The following is a 13,315-nucleotide window of genomic DNA, read 5'->3' as shown; positions in this document are numbered from 1 at the left end:
TGGCGAGAAACGTCTATGAGTCGCACTTTGACAGCTGGAGTTACATCAATACTCACATGCTCAAATTTCGTCACTAACGACTCGTACACAGCCGTCGAATTCAACTTGACGAATAGACGATAGGCCCCATTCAGGGCCACACCATAAACCTCATCATCCTGCACTCCGTACGTTTCCCTGATGATTGCCGGAAGTAACACCTGCGCCGTAGAGGGGGAAATCGCCCCACGAAGCAGCTCCACGCCGACAGTGTTCACCCTACGTCGGATACTCAGCGCCATATTGTTGCTATGAGAGCTCTCCTGACAAAACAGCAGAGGGGTGCTATGCACAACCGCACTCCACCGCAGTCAGGCAGCTAATGATGTTCAGGTAGGCTCTAGCTAGGGTCGTTTCCTTGAACGAATCTACCTGGACTTCCTACTCATTTCTGCAACATTGCAAGCTCCTGAAGATGTGTTGATTGCAACACGATAGGCCTAGAGCTATCATTCAACTCCCCCTGTGGTTGTTTTGCATATGATATTACATACCAACAAATATGTTAACATGACACTATGTTGTTTAAGACATTTTATTCTCAATAAAATACCACAAACGGTATATTGTGGGGGTTCTTGAACCCATTTCAGTTGTGTTTTATTAACATAAGTACGTAGTATGTTTCGTTCTCTACAATTAAGTCTGTGATAATGTTTGTATAACTGCGCATAAATGATAACGAGAAGTCAAAGTCATCTCCCTACAGAAGGTACAATATCATATACCACTGTCTTATGCAGAGATAAGGTAGAAGTGCTGATAATTCACCATATTTTTTTTACATAATCAGTTAGGTAATATTTATTCTCTTTGGGGTCACTGCTCCAATTTATTATAAATTACACACTGTTTTTTTTCACCTTCCTCCCTCTTCCCCCACTTCATCCTCCCATTTTTTTTTTCAGTTTGGGAAATCGGCCATCTTCAGAGATGGTAGTTCTGATATAAAAAAAAAAAATAACTTCGGTATAGCTGAATGGAAACCTTTACAGCTATCGTAGCTACAGAACTCAGTGAAATTTTTAAATATATCCTCATTGTTGTATTGGTCTCAGTTTCACAAGTCTTACTCTTCCTTCTCCTCCTCAACGTTTTTTTCTCTCTTCCTTATCATTTGATACTCCAGTACTAAAAATCAATTATTTACGATTCCCAAAAGTTTTGTTTCTATGAGATACATGTATATATGTCTGCTACATGTGACATATGTTGTCTTATATGTCTGCTACATGTGACTTATGTTGTCTCTTATATGTCTGCTACATGTGACTTATGTTGTCTTATATGTCTGCTACATGTGACTTATGTTGTCTCTTATATGTCTGCTACATGTGACTTATGTTGTCTTATATGTCTGCTACATGTGACTTATGTTGTCTTATATGTCTGCTACATGTGACATATGTTGTCTTATATGTCTGCTACATGTGACTTATGTTGTCTTATATGTCTGCTACATGTGACTTATGTTGTCTCTTATATGTCTGCTACATGTGACTTATGTTGTCTCTTATATGTCTGCTACATGTGACTTATGTTGTCTTATATGTCTGCTACATGTGACTTATGTTGTCTTATATGTCTGCTACATGTGACATATGTTGTCTTATATGTCTGCTACATGTGACTTATGTTGTCTTATATGTCTGCTACATGTGACTTATGTTGTCTCTTATATGTCTGCTACATGTGACTTATGTTGTCTCTTATATGTCTGCTACATGTGACTTATGTTGTCTTATATGTCTGCTACATGTGACTTATGTTGTCTTATATGTCTGCTACATGTGACTTATGTTGTCTTATATGTCTGCTACATGTGACTTATGTTGTCTTATATGTCTGCTACATGTGACTTATGTTGTCTTATATGTCTGCTACATGTGACTTATGTTGTCTTATATGTCTGCTACATGTGACTTATGTTGTCTTATATGTCTGCTACATGTGACTTATGTTGTCTTATATGTCTGCTACATGTGACTTATGTTGTCTCTTATATGTCTGCTACATGTGACTTATGTTGTCTCTTATATGTCTGCTACATGTGACTTATGTTGTCTTATATGTCTGCTACATGTGACTTATGTTGTCTTATATGTCTGCTACATGTGACTTATGTTGTCTTATATGTCTGCTACATGTGACTTATGTCGTCTCTCATATGTCTGCTACATGTGACTGGAGTTTACCTGGAGAGAGTTTCGGGGGTCAACGCCCCCGCGGCCCGGTCTGTGACCAGGCCTCCTGGTGGATCAGCGCCTGATCAACCAGGCTGTTGCTGCTGGCTGCACGCAAACCAACGTACGAGCCACAGCCCGGCTGATCAGGAACTGACTTTAGTTGCTTGTCCAGTGCCAGCTTGAAGACTGCCAGGGGTCTGTTGGTAATCCCCCTTATGTGTGCTGGGAGGCAGTTGAACAGTCTCGGGCCCCTGACACTTATTGTATGGTCTCTTAACGTGCTAGTGACACCCCTGCTTTTCATTGGGGGGATGGTGCATCGTCTGCCAAGTCTTTTGCTTTCGTAGTGAGTGATTTTCGTGTGCAAGTTTGGTACTAGTCCCTCTAGGATTTTCCAGGTGTATATAATCATGTATCTCTCCCTCCTGCGTTCCAGGGAATACAGGTTTAGAAACCTCAAGCGCTCCCAGTAATTGAGGTGTTTTATCTCCGTTATGCGCGCCGTGAAAGTTCTCTGTACATTTTCTAGGTCGGCAATTTCACCTGCCTTGAAAGGTGCTGTTAGAGTGCAGCAATATTCCAGCCTAGATAGAACAAGTGACCTGAAGAGTGTCATCATGGGCTTGGCCTCCCTAGTTTTGAAGGTTCTCATTATCCATCCTGTCATTTTTCTAGCAGATGCGATTGATACAATGTTATGGTCCTTGAAGGTGAGATCCTCCGACATAATCACTCCTAGGTCTTTGACGTTGGTGTTTCGCTCTATTTTGTGGCCAGAATTTGTTTTGTACTCTGATGAAGATTTAATTTCCTCATGTTTACCATATCTGAGTAATTGAAATTTCTCATCGTTGAACTTCATATTGTTTTCTGCAGCCCACTGAAAGATTTGGTTGATGTCCGCCTGGAGCCTTTCAGTGTCTGCAATGGAAGACACTGTCATGCAGATTCGGGTGTCATCTGCAAAGGAAGACACGGTGCTGTGGCTGACATCCTTGTCTATGTCGGATATGAGGATGAGGAACAAGATGGGAGCTAGTACTGTGCCTTGTGGGACAGAGCTTTTCACCGTAGCTGCCTCGGACTTTACTCTGTTGACGACTACTCTCTGTGTTCTGTTAGTGAGGAAATTATAGATCCATCGACCGACTTTTCCTGTTATTCCTTTAGCGCGCATTTTGTGCGCTATTACGCCATGGTCACACTTGTCGAAGGCTTTTGCAAAGTCTGTATATATTACATCTGCATTCTTTTTGTCTTCTAGTGCATTTAGGACCTTGTCGTAGTGATCCAGTAGTTGAGACAGACAGGAGCGACCTGTTCTAAACCCATGTTGCCCTGGGTTGTGTAACTGATGGGTTTCTAGATGGGTGGTGATCTTGCTTCTTAGGACCCTTTCAAAGATTTTTATGATATGGGATGTTAGTGCTATTGGTCTGTAGTTCTTTGCTGTTGCTTTACTGCCCCCTTTGTGGAGTGGGGCTATGTCTGTTGTTTTTAGTAACTGAGGGACGACCCCCGTGTCCATGCTCCCTCTCCATAGGATGGAAAAGGCTCGTGATAGGGGCTTCTTGCAGTTCTTGATGAACACAGAGTTCCATGAGTCTGGCCCTGGGGCAGAGTGCATGGGCATGTCATTTATCGCCTGTTCGAAGTCATTTGGCGTCAGGATAACATCGGATAGGCTTGTGTTAGTCAAATTTTGTGGCTCTCTCATAAAAAATTCATTTTGGTCTTCGACTCTCAGTCTGGTTAGCGGCTTGCTAAAAACTGAGTCATATTGGGACTTGAGTAGCTCACTCATTTCCTTGCTGTCATCTGTGTAGGACCCATCTTGTTTAAGTAGGGGCCCAATACTGGACGTTGTTCTCGATTTTGATTTGGCATAGGAGAAGAAATACTTTGGGTTTCTTTCGATTTCATTTATGGCTTTTAGTTCTTCCCGCGATTCCTGACTCCTAAAGGATTCTTTTAGCTTAAGTTCGATGCTTGCTATTTCTCTGACCAGTGTCTCCCTGCGCATTTCAGATATATTGACCTCTTTTAGCCGCTCTGTTATTCTTTTCCGTCGCCTGTAAAGGGAGCGCCTGTCTCTTTCTATTTTACATCTACTCCTCCTTTTTCTTAGAGGAATAAGCCTTGTGCATACATCGAGTGCCACCGAGTTAATCTGTTCTAGGCATAAGTTTGGGTCTGTGTTGCTTAGTATATCTTCCCAGCTTATATCGGTTAGGACTTGGTTTACTTGGTCCCACTTTATGTTTTTGTTATTGAAGTTGAATTTGGTGAATGCTCCCTCGTGACTAGTCTCATTTTGTCGGTCTGGGGCTCCATGCATACATGTCTGAACCTCAATTATGTTGTGATCTGAGTATATTGTTTTTGATATGGTGACATTTCTTATCAGATCATCATTGTTAGTGAAGATGAGGTCTAGTGTATTCTCCAGTCTTGTAGGCTCTATTATTTGCTGGTTTAAATTGAATTTTGTGCAGAGATTTAAAAGCTCGTGTGAGTGTGAGTTTTCATCAGAGCTGCCTCCTGGTGTTATTACTGCAACAATATTATTTGCTATATTCCTCCATTTTAGGTGCCTTAAGTTGAAATCCCCCAGGAGCAAGATGTTGGGTGCAGGAGCTGGAAGATTTTCCAGACAGTGGTCAATTTTTAACAGCTGTTCCTGGAATTGCTGGGATGTTGCATCCGGAGGCTTGTAGACTACCACAATGACTAGGTTTTGGTTCTCGACCTTTACTGCTAAAACTTCCACTACGTCATTTGAGGCATTAAGCAGTTCTGTGCAAACAAGTGACTCTGCAATGTACAGGCCAACCCCCCCCCTTTTGCCTGTTCACTCTGTCACATCTGTATAGGTTGTAACCTGGGATCCATACTTCGTTGTCCAAGTGATCCTTTATGTGGGTCTCAGTGAAAGCCGCGAACATTGCCTTTGCCTCTGCAAGCAGTCCACGGATGAAAGGTATTTTGTTGTTTGTAGCTGGCTTTAGACCCTGTATATTTGCAAAGAAGAATGTTATCGGACTGGTGGTATTGTTGGTACTGGGGGGGGATTTTTTTTCCGGCATTAGTATCTGTATCTGTTGGTTTGGAGTGGAGGCCATCGACTGTGGTTCCACTCCAGGAATGACTGGATTTGGTGTACGATTTCTGCCATTTCCTGCCAGTTTTTTTTCCTTCCTGGCACTAAAAAACCTCTCCCTCTTGAGTGGCTGTGGCTACCCAGGTTTTCCCATGGCCTGGATGTTTTGTATCTTTTTGTCCCCTTTAGATGGTATGCCTGGCAATTTAAGTTATAGCACAGTCTTTCCTGTACTGAAGAGGTACACATTTCAGGGTGAAAAAGCTTACAGGAAGGGAGTTTGCATTTTCCTGTTTTCATATGGGCATGGCATTTTCTAGGGTGGTCATAGTTGCATGTCCCATCTGTTTTTCCAGATTTCCCATGCCAGCAGATACCAAGTGCATAGTATGTGCACAGGCTTGGTTTCCGCTTGCCTTGGGTTTCTGTGACTGTATTCCCTGTTGGTGCATGTTTCCCTGTCTTACTTCTATCCTCCCTAGCACCAACAATGGAGCTCCCACCAGTTGTTTTTGGTAATTTATCCTCACTATTGCTATTGGAGTCCTCTTGTTTGCTATTTCCTGCGGTATTTCTAGTTTGCAATATTGGTTTTATCTTATCTTTGACTACACTTGTTTCCCTACTATGGCTCCTGTCCCCTATGAGATCATTTATATGTATTCCTTCCTGCGTATAATTCCCGACTACCTGGACAATATCTCCAGCTTCACCATTTCTGTCTCCCAGGACAGTATCTCCAGCTTCACCATTTCTGTCTCCCAGGACAGCACCTCCAGCTTCACCATTACTGTCTCCCAGGACAGTATCTCCAGCTTCACCATTTCTGTCTCCCAGGACAGCACCTCCAGCTTCACCATTTCTGTCTCCCAGGACAGTATCTCCAGCTTCACCATTTCTGTCTCCCAGGACAGCACCTCCAGCTTCACCATTACTGTCTCCCAGGACAGCACCTCCAGCTTCACCATTACTGTCTCCCAGGACAGCACCTCCAGCTTCACCATTACTGTCTCCCAGGACAGCACTATCAGCCCCACATTTACTGACTACCAGGACATCACCTCCAGCCTTACAGTTTATGACTACATGGCCAGTATCAAGGGCAGTACCATTCAGCCCAGACATTTTATGTTCCCATCTGTTGTAGAAAGCTTCCAGGTTTTCTATGAAAGCAGCTTTGATGTTGTCCTCTTTTAATACCCTTGTGATTTTAGTCCACAGATTTTCCTCATTTGAGCATACCCAAAAACACTTCTCTGTTTTAATACTGCTTGTAGCTAGTTCTGGGATATCTGCACAAGGGGCGTGACACCAATTTCCACAAAAATGACAATTTATCCATGTGGAAGCCCGTTTGTTTGACTGACCACAGACTACACAGGGCTTCATAATGATTTGAATGGTTGATTTACTGCAAATTCTACTAGCAACCTCTTGAAAATTCTATTAATAACCTTAAATGAAGCTCTAGCTATTTGTATTTCTGTTTCTAACTCTTTTTGTATATTGGACAGCTTACCGTCACGTTCCTGATTTTTAATGTTTGTGTTTATAGGGCGCCTACAACCCCATCCGTTTACAGTCTGCTTTATTGTCCAACGAAACTGTTTGAAACCAGTCCCGGGTTCGGACCAGTCAAGGGTTCGGACCAGGCAAGGGTTCGGGCCAGACGATCTGCTCTGATCAGTGGGTCACTTATTTAAAACATACTGGTCGGTGATTTGAGCTAACACATGAAGGATCTACTGGAAATTATCTACCCGAGTAATATGTGATTTGACTGATACAAAAGTATAACTTGCGTGTTGAAGAGCCGGTGATATCTGGCAGCTCCTACAATGACGAACGGTCACCTCCTTGTTTATCAATCGCTGTATCTGGCTTTTCTCTTTTTTTTTTTTTTTTTTTTTTTTTTTTTTTACGTATACACCACAATAAATGCTATATTATCACTATAGTTGACTGGTGCAAATTTTGGAGGAAGGACGCTTTTTTATGTCGTCTCTTATATGTCTGCTACATGTGACTTATGTCGTCTCTCATATGTCTGCTACATGTGACTTATGTCGTCTCTTATATGTCTGCTACATGTGACTTATGTCGTCTCTCATATGTCTGCTACATATGACTTATGTCGTCTCTTATATGTCTGCTACATGTGACTTATGTCGTCTCTCATATGTATGCTACATGTGACTTATGTCGTCTCTTATATGTCTGCTACATGTGACTTATGTCGTCTCTCATATGTCTGCTACATGTGACTTATGTCGTCTCTCATGTCTGCTACATGTGACTTATGTCGTCTCTTATATGTCTGCTACATGTGACTTATGTTGTCTCTTATATGTCTGCTACATGTGACTTATGTCGTCTCTTATATGTCTGCTACATGTGACTTATGTTGTCTCTTATATGTCTGCTACATGTGACTTATGTCGTCTCTTATATGTCTGCTACATGTGACTTATGTCGTCTCTTATATGTCTGCTACATGTGACTTATGTTGTCGTCTCTTATATGTCTGCTACATGTGACTTATGTCGTCTCTTATATGTCTGCTACATGTGACTTATGTCGTCTCTTATATGTCTGCTACATGTGACTTATGTCGTCTCTTATATGTCTGCTACATGTGACTTATGTCGTCTCTCATATGTCTGCTACATGTGACTTATGTCGTCTCTTATATGTCTGCTACATGTGACTTATGTCGTCTCTTATATGTCTGCTACATGTGACTTATGTCGTCTCTCATATGTCTGCTACATGTGACTTATGTCGTCTCTCATATGTCTGCTACATGTGACTTAAGCTACCATCCTTGTTGCTTGGCTCTCTCTGTTCTAATTTAAACCATCTTGTCTCTCTGGACTCTATCCCATCCCTTGAACATTTACTATAGCCTCTCACCTGGCCTTCTCTTTTTTGAGTAGTTAGGTAAAATTTGTCAGGAAACTGGACAAGTGTTCCTGACGCGGGTCTTAAGTCATATGACGACCCGGAGCTGGAGCTTTTGGTCATCTGACTTACCGGTCCACCCCTTTAAAAATTATGGTTATGATTTTTATCATTTTTATGATATTTTTTGAGTTGTGTGTTTAGGTATTTTTTTTTACCTCTATATGTGTTCTGAACTCATACCTCATTATGTATTGTACCTCACAATGTTTCAATATTAAAAAAAAAAATGCACGCATGTGAAAAATGAAGATTTATTAAAAAAACGGACACAGTGTTCACAATTAACGAAGTTAAATTACAAATATTTGGCTTAAAATTTTATATAATTTAGTGTGTAATTAGGTGGACTAACATTTACAATGTTTGTATGTCTAAGAGACTAAAGTGTGAGTCACCAGGATAATTTGTTCATCCTGCTGGATATTACATATATACTCTGCTATACATATTCACTTCTACATTATCATTAAGATCAGACATTACCTGATGTATGTTTTAGTTTCTCATAATTTAAGGTTATGTGACGAATCCTCGGCTAGTCGCAGTGTTGTTACTGATTCAACACCACTCGTTTATGCTTACAGTAATATAAAATACTGCTCGTGGAGGCTAGTACACTAAACGGGGAGAAGAATGAGATTAGCTCAGAGGCACCCACATCACCATATATCCTCGGGTCACGATAAAACTCCTAGCTACGCTGGGTGCGTGGTTTTTGTAGGATTACGTGATCCTGTGGGTTAGAGCGTCATATGTGATTTTCGCTCACCATAGGGTGGGCCAAAACGACATGGGTTCGAATCCTCGGCTAGTCGCAGTGTTGTTATTGATTCAATACAACTCTCGTTCGTGGTTAGAATATATATATATATATATATATATATATATATATATATATATATATATATATATATATATATATATATATATATATATATATATATATATATATATATATATATATATAATTCATTGAGCTGAAGTAGTGAAGAGCCTTACCATGTAAGTACTACTAGTAAAGAAGTTAGTAAGGATTTAATTTTAACTCTATATATTCGTTGGCTACGGTACTAAGTGCTACTTTAAATGATAAATATGTTGATAAAAGTAAACATAGTGTAACCATTTGGGTCTTGTAATATAGGTTATCTACACGCAGAGATATCAAGACCTGCGTACTTATCCTCACTAGTCACCGAGTTCCTCTGACCTGTGTTATCATTCAGTGTTTAGAAGATATTTTCTTTCCAGTTGAATAATAATAATGTTATTTAAGACGTAATATTGACGATGATCCTGTGCCATCTGCTTATTCCCTGCAAGAGAAGTGTTTTGACGCCGATCAAGGGCTCTTCATTCAGGGAACTGGAGCTACCCTACACTTCATTGGATCAAACCTGCGTACCGTTCCTGTTTCTCTGGGAGGCTATATGAATTACGGGTTTAGCGCTTCTCTGTATATATGTACATAATGATAATAGCAATCTGTCAGTAGCTTTGCATTTAGCTAAAAGACAATAGAGGGCTGATTGTAGTTGAGCTGTTCAGTAGGCGATTTACGACCTAACCAAAATTATCCACTCAGCCTAACTCCAAGTCTTCAAAACGTGGTAGACCTTCATCAGAATCGATGGTAACCCCAATGTTCTGTCGCTGAGAGTTTATCTGTGCATTATGAACGTCAGCAGGCACTGTGTAGCTTCGTGTTTGCTCCCCAAATTCTGACGCTCTGTGTTCTGTAGTGCCAGACAGATGACCCTCACTGATGATATACACTGAAGCTGCAGTCGTGGCACCATCGTGACCAGTAATAATGTCTGGTGAGGTATCCATTAGTTCTCCTCTGGAGAGGCTATTATTTTTTAGTTCACCCGTGTTCTCCATTTCCATCCAAACGTTTCTTGGAGTCTTGCTAAAGTACTGGAGTCTCCAGGTGTTGCGGTAGGTGGGTGGCAGGTCCAGGGCTGGAGGAGCCCCCACCTGCGGTGACGGCAAGTGCCTTGAAGCCCAAGTGTTGGATAAGAACATTCCGATCACCATTAATATGGAAATAACACCTGTAAAGACACCAGGAAATTAATTATGGTAAGGCAGAATAGAAAACTCAACTATGTTTAATGCAACACAGAATGCAAACAACAGCTCCGTTCTGCTATGCTTGAATTTATAGAATTATGTTAGAATTTGCCGCCGAAGCGGCTTGTTTATTGTAAATTTATTATCCATCCAGTGGAGGGTAGCGCAAGATCATTATACACACACACAACACCTACAAACAGGCCCCAATTATGCTTAGGTAATGCAACACGAGAAACATAATAGCTATTTCTAACTATGCAACACATGAGCTAAACAGAAGAGCAAACAGCCACCACACTCACCGCTGCAGGAGATGAGAAGAAGGACATGTTGAGAGTTGCCCTGAGTATATAACATTGTGATACCAGCAGTGATACCAGAGAGAGCAAGCAGCAACACTGTCCCTAATACGCACCTCTGTGAAAACAAAATTACCATGAATCAACACAATTATTTAATAAAGGTTTGTTAAGTTATAAGTGTAGTCACGTGGATCATTAAGGCTCTAAGTCCTCTGTAGCCTAACAAGAATACTTTACTCACCGTAATACTCGCCTTTACTCCCCGTGTATATAGGTCTGTATATGGAAAAAACTAAGCAAGTAACTTAATATATGTAATATGTATGGGTATATTTGGAGATCAGTTAACAGAATTTATTTTTCAAATGCAATAATTATAATAATGTCAGTGATGCTGCTCCAGTCACATCATACATTAGAGACGCAACTTGAATTTGTAAGCTTAATAATTGGTAATGTAACATTCTCTTCCGCTATCAATGGGCTTTTTGTGGACCTATATCTCTTAAAGCAAATCTCGTTAGGCTATAACTCTCATGTATTTACTAGGTCCTCTCTGAAGAGTTACTTTAAGTTAGGTCAGACTATCAGAGTTTTAAGGTCAGGAATGGCAAGAGGAATGACTGGTCTGAGAGAACCAGGGGACTGGGAAGTGTTCTCTCGTGGGTTGTAGTCCTTCCAAGAGACTGTGAGACTACTGTGAGTACGATTCCAGTGGTACCCAGGGGTACCCGAGACTGTACTGTGAGTACGATTCCAGTGGTACCCACGGGTACCCGAGACTGTACTGTGAGTACGATTCCAGTGGTACCCACGGGTACCCATTAACTGTAATTAAGTCAGAGGTGGATTTACGATCATACCCAAGATACAGTCTGAAATGACAATAGTAATACAGTAAACTCTCTTATAACTTTCCTCTATTGTGTGATTTTTTAATGCCATTGAAAAAGGTGCACTCGAAATTTAATAGCGCATGCTATGAAGGCTTTTAATAAAATATACTATTTAATGAATAGCTAAAGAAAGTGTAATGGACACCTGTCAATTCTCAGTAATAACCCACATGGAGACAAATTCAAAAAATCAATTGGTCTGTTGATAAATTAGACACATGTGCAACACTTGGGTATCTTTATTGTGGAAACGTTGCCACACAGTAGCGTCATCAGTCCTATATAAAAAAAGAATGGTGAAGATTAGAAAATGTTTGAGGGAATCAGTCCCTCGGCCTGGAGTTGATGTAAACAGTCCATCAGTGGTTCTCTGACCCGTTTATCTACATAATTGGTCAGTATATTTCGACTTCCTGTTGAAGAGGATCCCAGCAGGGGATCGAAATATACAGATCAGTTAATTTTGGGAGTTTCTGTCTCCATGTGAGTTTTTTCGAACATCCTATTTAATTTTAAATGTACTTTTCAATTCCATTTGCAAAAAAAAAAAAAACGCTTCTATGCAGAGGAGCTTTATAATATAGCTTACTATTGAAAATTTTGGGGATGATATATTTAAAAAAAAAGTAAATATGTTAACGTAAAAATATACTCACGTCAATAGGCAGGCCGCATCTCTCAGACATGTTAAACATGAATGATGTTGATCAGTCAGGTTCCTGTGTTTAAGATGCTTGTTGTCTTCCTGGAGACTGGCAGCCAACCTCCCCGCCTCACCGCTCACAAAGATGTGACCACCAAGCCGCTCTAACCTACTTATTTTATAGCAGTTATCTGATACTGCAGGAAAGTCAAAAACTCTGCTAGCTTTCAACAAAGGCGATAAGGCATCCTGGAAGTGTCCCAATCTCCGCATTGGCACTGGCTTCGTCTGAATAAAATATCTATTATTTTTCTCTTCCGCGTGCACTTAGAATTCACAGATACGAATGTTAGGTTAAATAGGCTAAATGTGTGATCTATTGGACTGTCAGGAAAAAAAGGGGGGGGGGGGGAAGTGTGATAACCTGTGATGTGTTGGCGAGGGTTGAGTCAGTCGGACAGAATGAGTGGTATGTTAGTGTTATCTGTAAGAGAACAGCAGTTTTCCGGGTAAACGAGCAGATACGTCATTATTGTGGAAATGTTGCGTAGCTGACCACGGATGATGGTACGTAATTGCGATCAAACTACCGTAGGTATTAGGGATCTACACTAGTTTGGTTGTATGGCGTCTTCGTGTGTGTGTACGTGTGTGAGGTTGATTGATCTACCACGGTACGTGAGGCTGTGTACGTGTGTGAGGTTGATTGATCTACCACAGTACGTGAGGCTGTGTACGTGTGTGTGAAGTTGATTGATCTACCACGGTACGTGAGGCTGTGTACGTGTGTGTGAAGTTGATTGATCTACCACGGTACGTGAGGCTGTGTACGTGTATGAGATTGATTGATCTACCACAGTACGTGAGGCTGTGTACGTGTATGAGGTTGATTGATCTACCACAGTACGTGAGGCTGTGTACGTGTGTGTGAGGTTGATTGATCTACCACAGTACGTGAGGCTGTGTACGTGTATGAGGTTGATTGATCTACCACAGTACGTGAGGCTGTGTACGTGTGTGTGAGGCTGATTGATCTACCACGGTACGTGAGGCTGTGTACGTGTGTGTGAAGTTGATTGATCTACCACAGTACGTGAGGCTGTGTA

The 13,315-nt window shown here is 41.1% G+C and overlaps 1 protein-coding gene across 1 annotated transcript; it reads right to left on the bottom strand.

Moving 5' to 3' along the window:
* Positions 1 to 9,731: 9,731 nt before the first annotated feature.
* On the bottom strand, positions 9,732 to 12,383 carry LOC128699456 (uncharacterized). The gene is made up of 3 exons (XM_053792216.2): positions 12,223 to 12,383; positions 10,671 to 10,785; positions 9,732 to 10,346 (listed from the first exon to the last, which is right to left on the bottom strand). The coding sequence occupies exons 1-3, from the start codon at positions 12,259 to 12,261 to the stop codon at positions 9,871 to 9,873; spliced, it is 630 nt and encodes a 209-aa protein (XP_053648191.2). The 5' UTR covers positions 12,262 to 12,383; the 3' UTR covers positions 9,732 to 9,870.
* Positions 12,384 to 13,315: the final 932 nt, after the last annotated feature.

This window comes from Cherax quadricarinatus, chromosome 61 (assembly GCF_038502225.1).
Source record: "Cherax quadricarinatus isolate ZL_2023a chromosome 61, ASM3850222v1, whole genome shotgun sequence".
Taxonomy (NCBI): Eukaryota; Metazoa; Arthropoda; class Malacostraca; order Decapoda; family Parastacidae; genus Cherax; species Cherax quadricarinatus.
This window is presented reverse-complemented; position numbering and strand designations above follow the sequence as displayed.

What these genes read in the sequence shown, in the direction of transcription:
- LOC128699456 (XM_053792216.2), bottom strand. Translation starts at nt 12,261, where the DNA reads ATGTTTAACATGTCTGAGAGATGCGGCCTGCCTATTGAC. An exon ending in GATGCGGCCTGCCTATTGAC is followed by an intron (nt 10,786 to 12,222) that starts GTGAGTATATTT and finishes TTGTTTTCACAG; the next exon opens with AGGTGCGTATTAGGGACAGT. An exon ending in TCTTCTCATCTCCTGCAGCG is followed by an intron (nt 10,347 to 10,670) that starts GTGAGTGTGGTG and finishes GTGTCTTTACAG; the next exon opens with GTGTTATTTCCATATTAATG.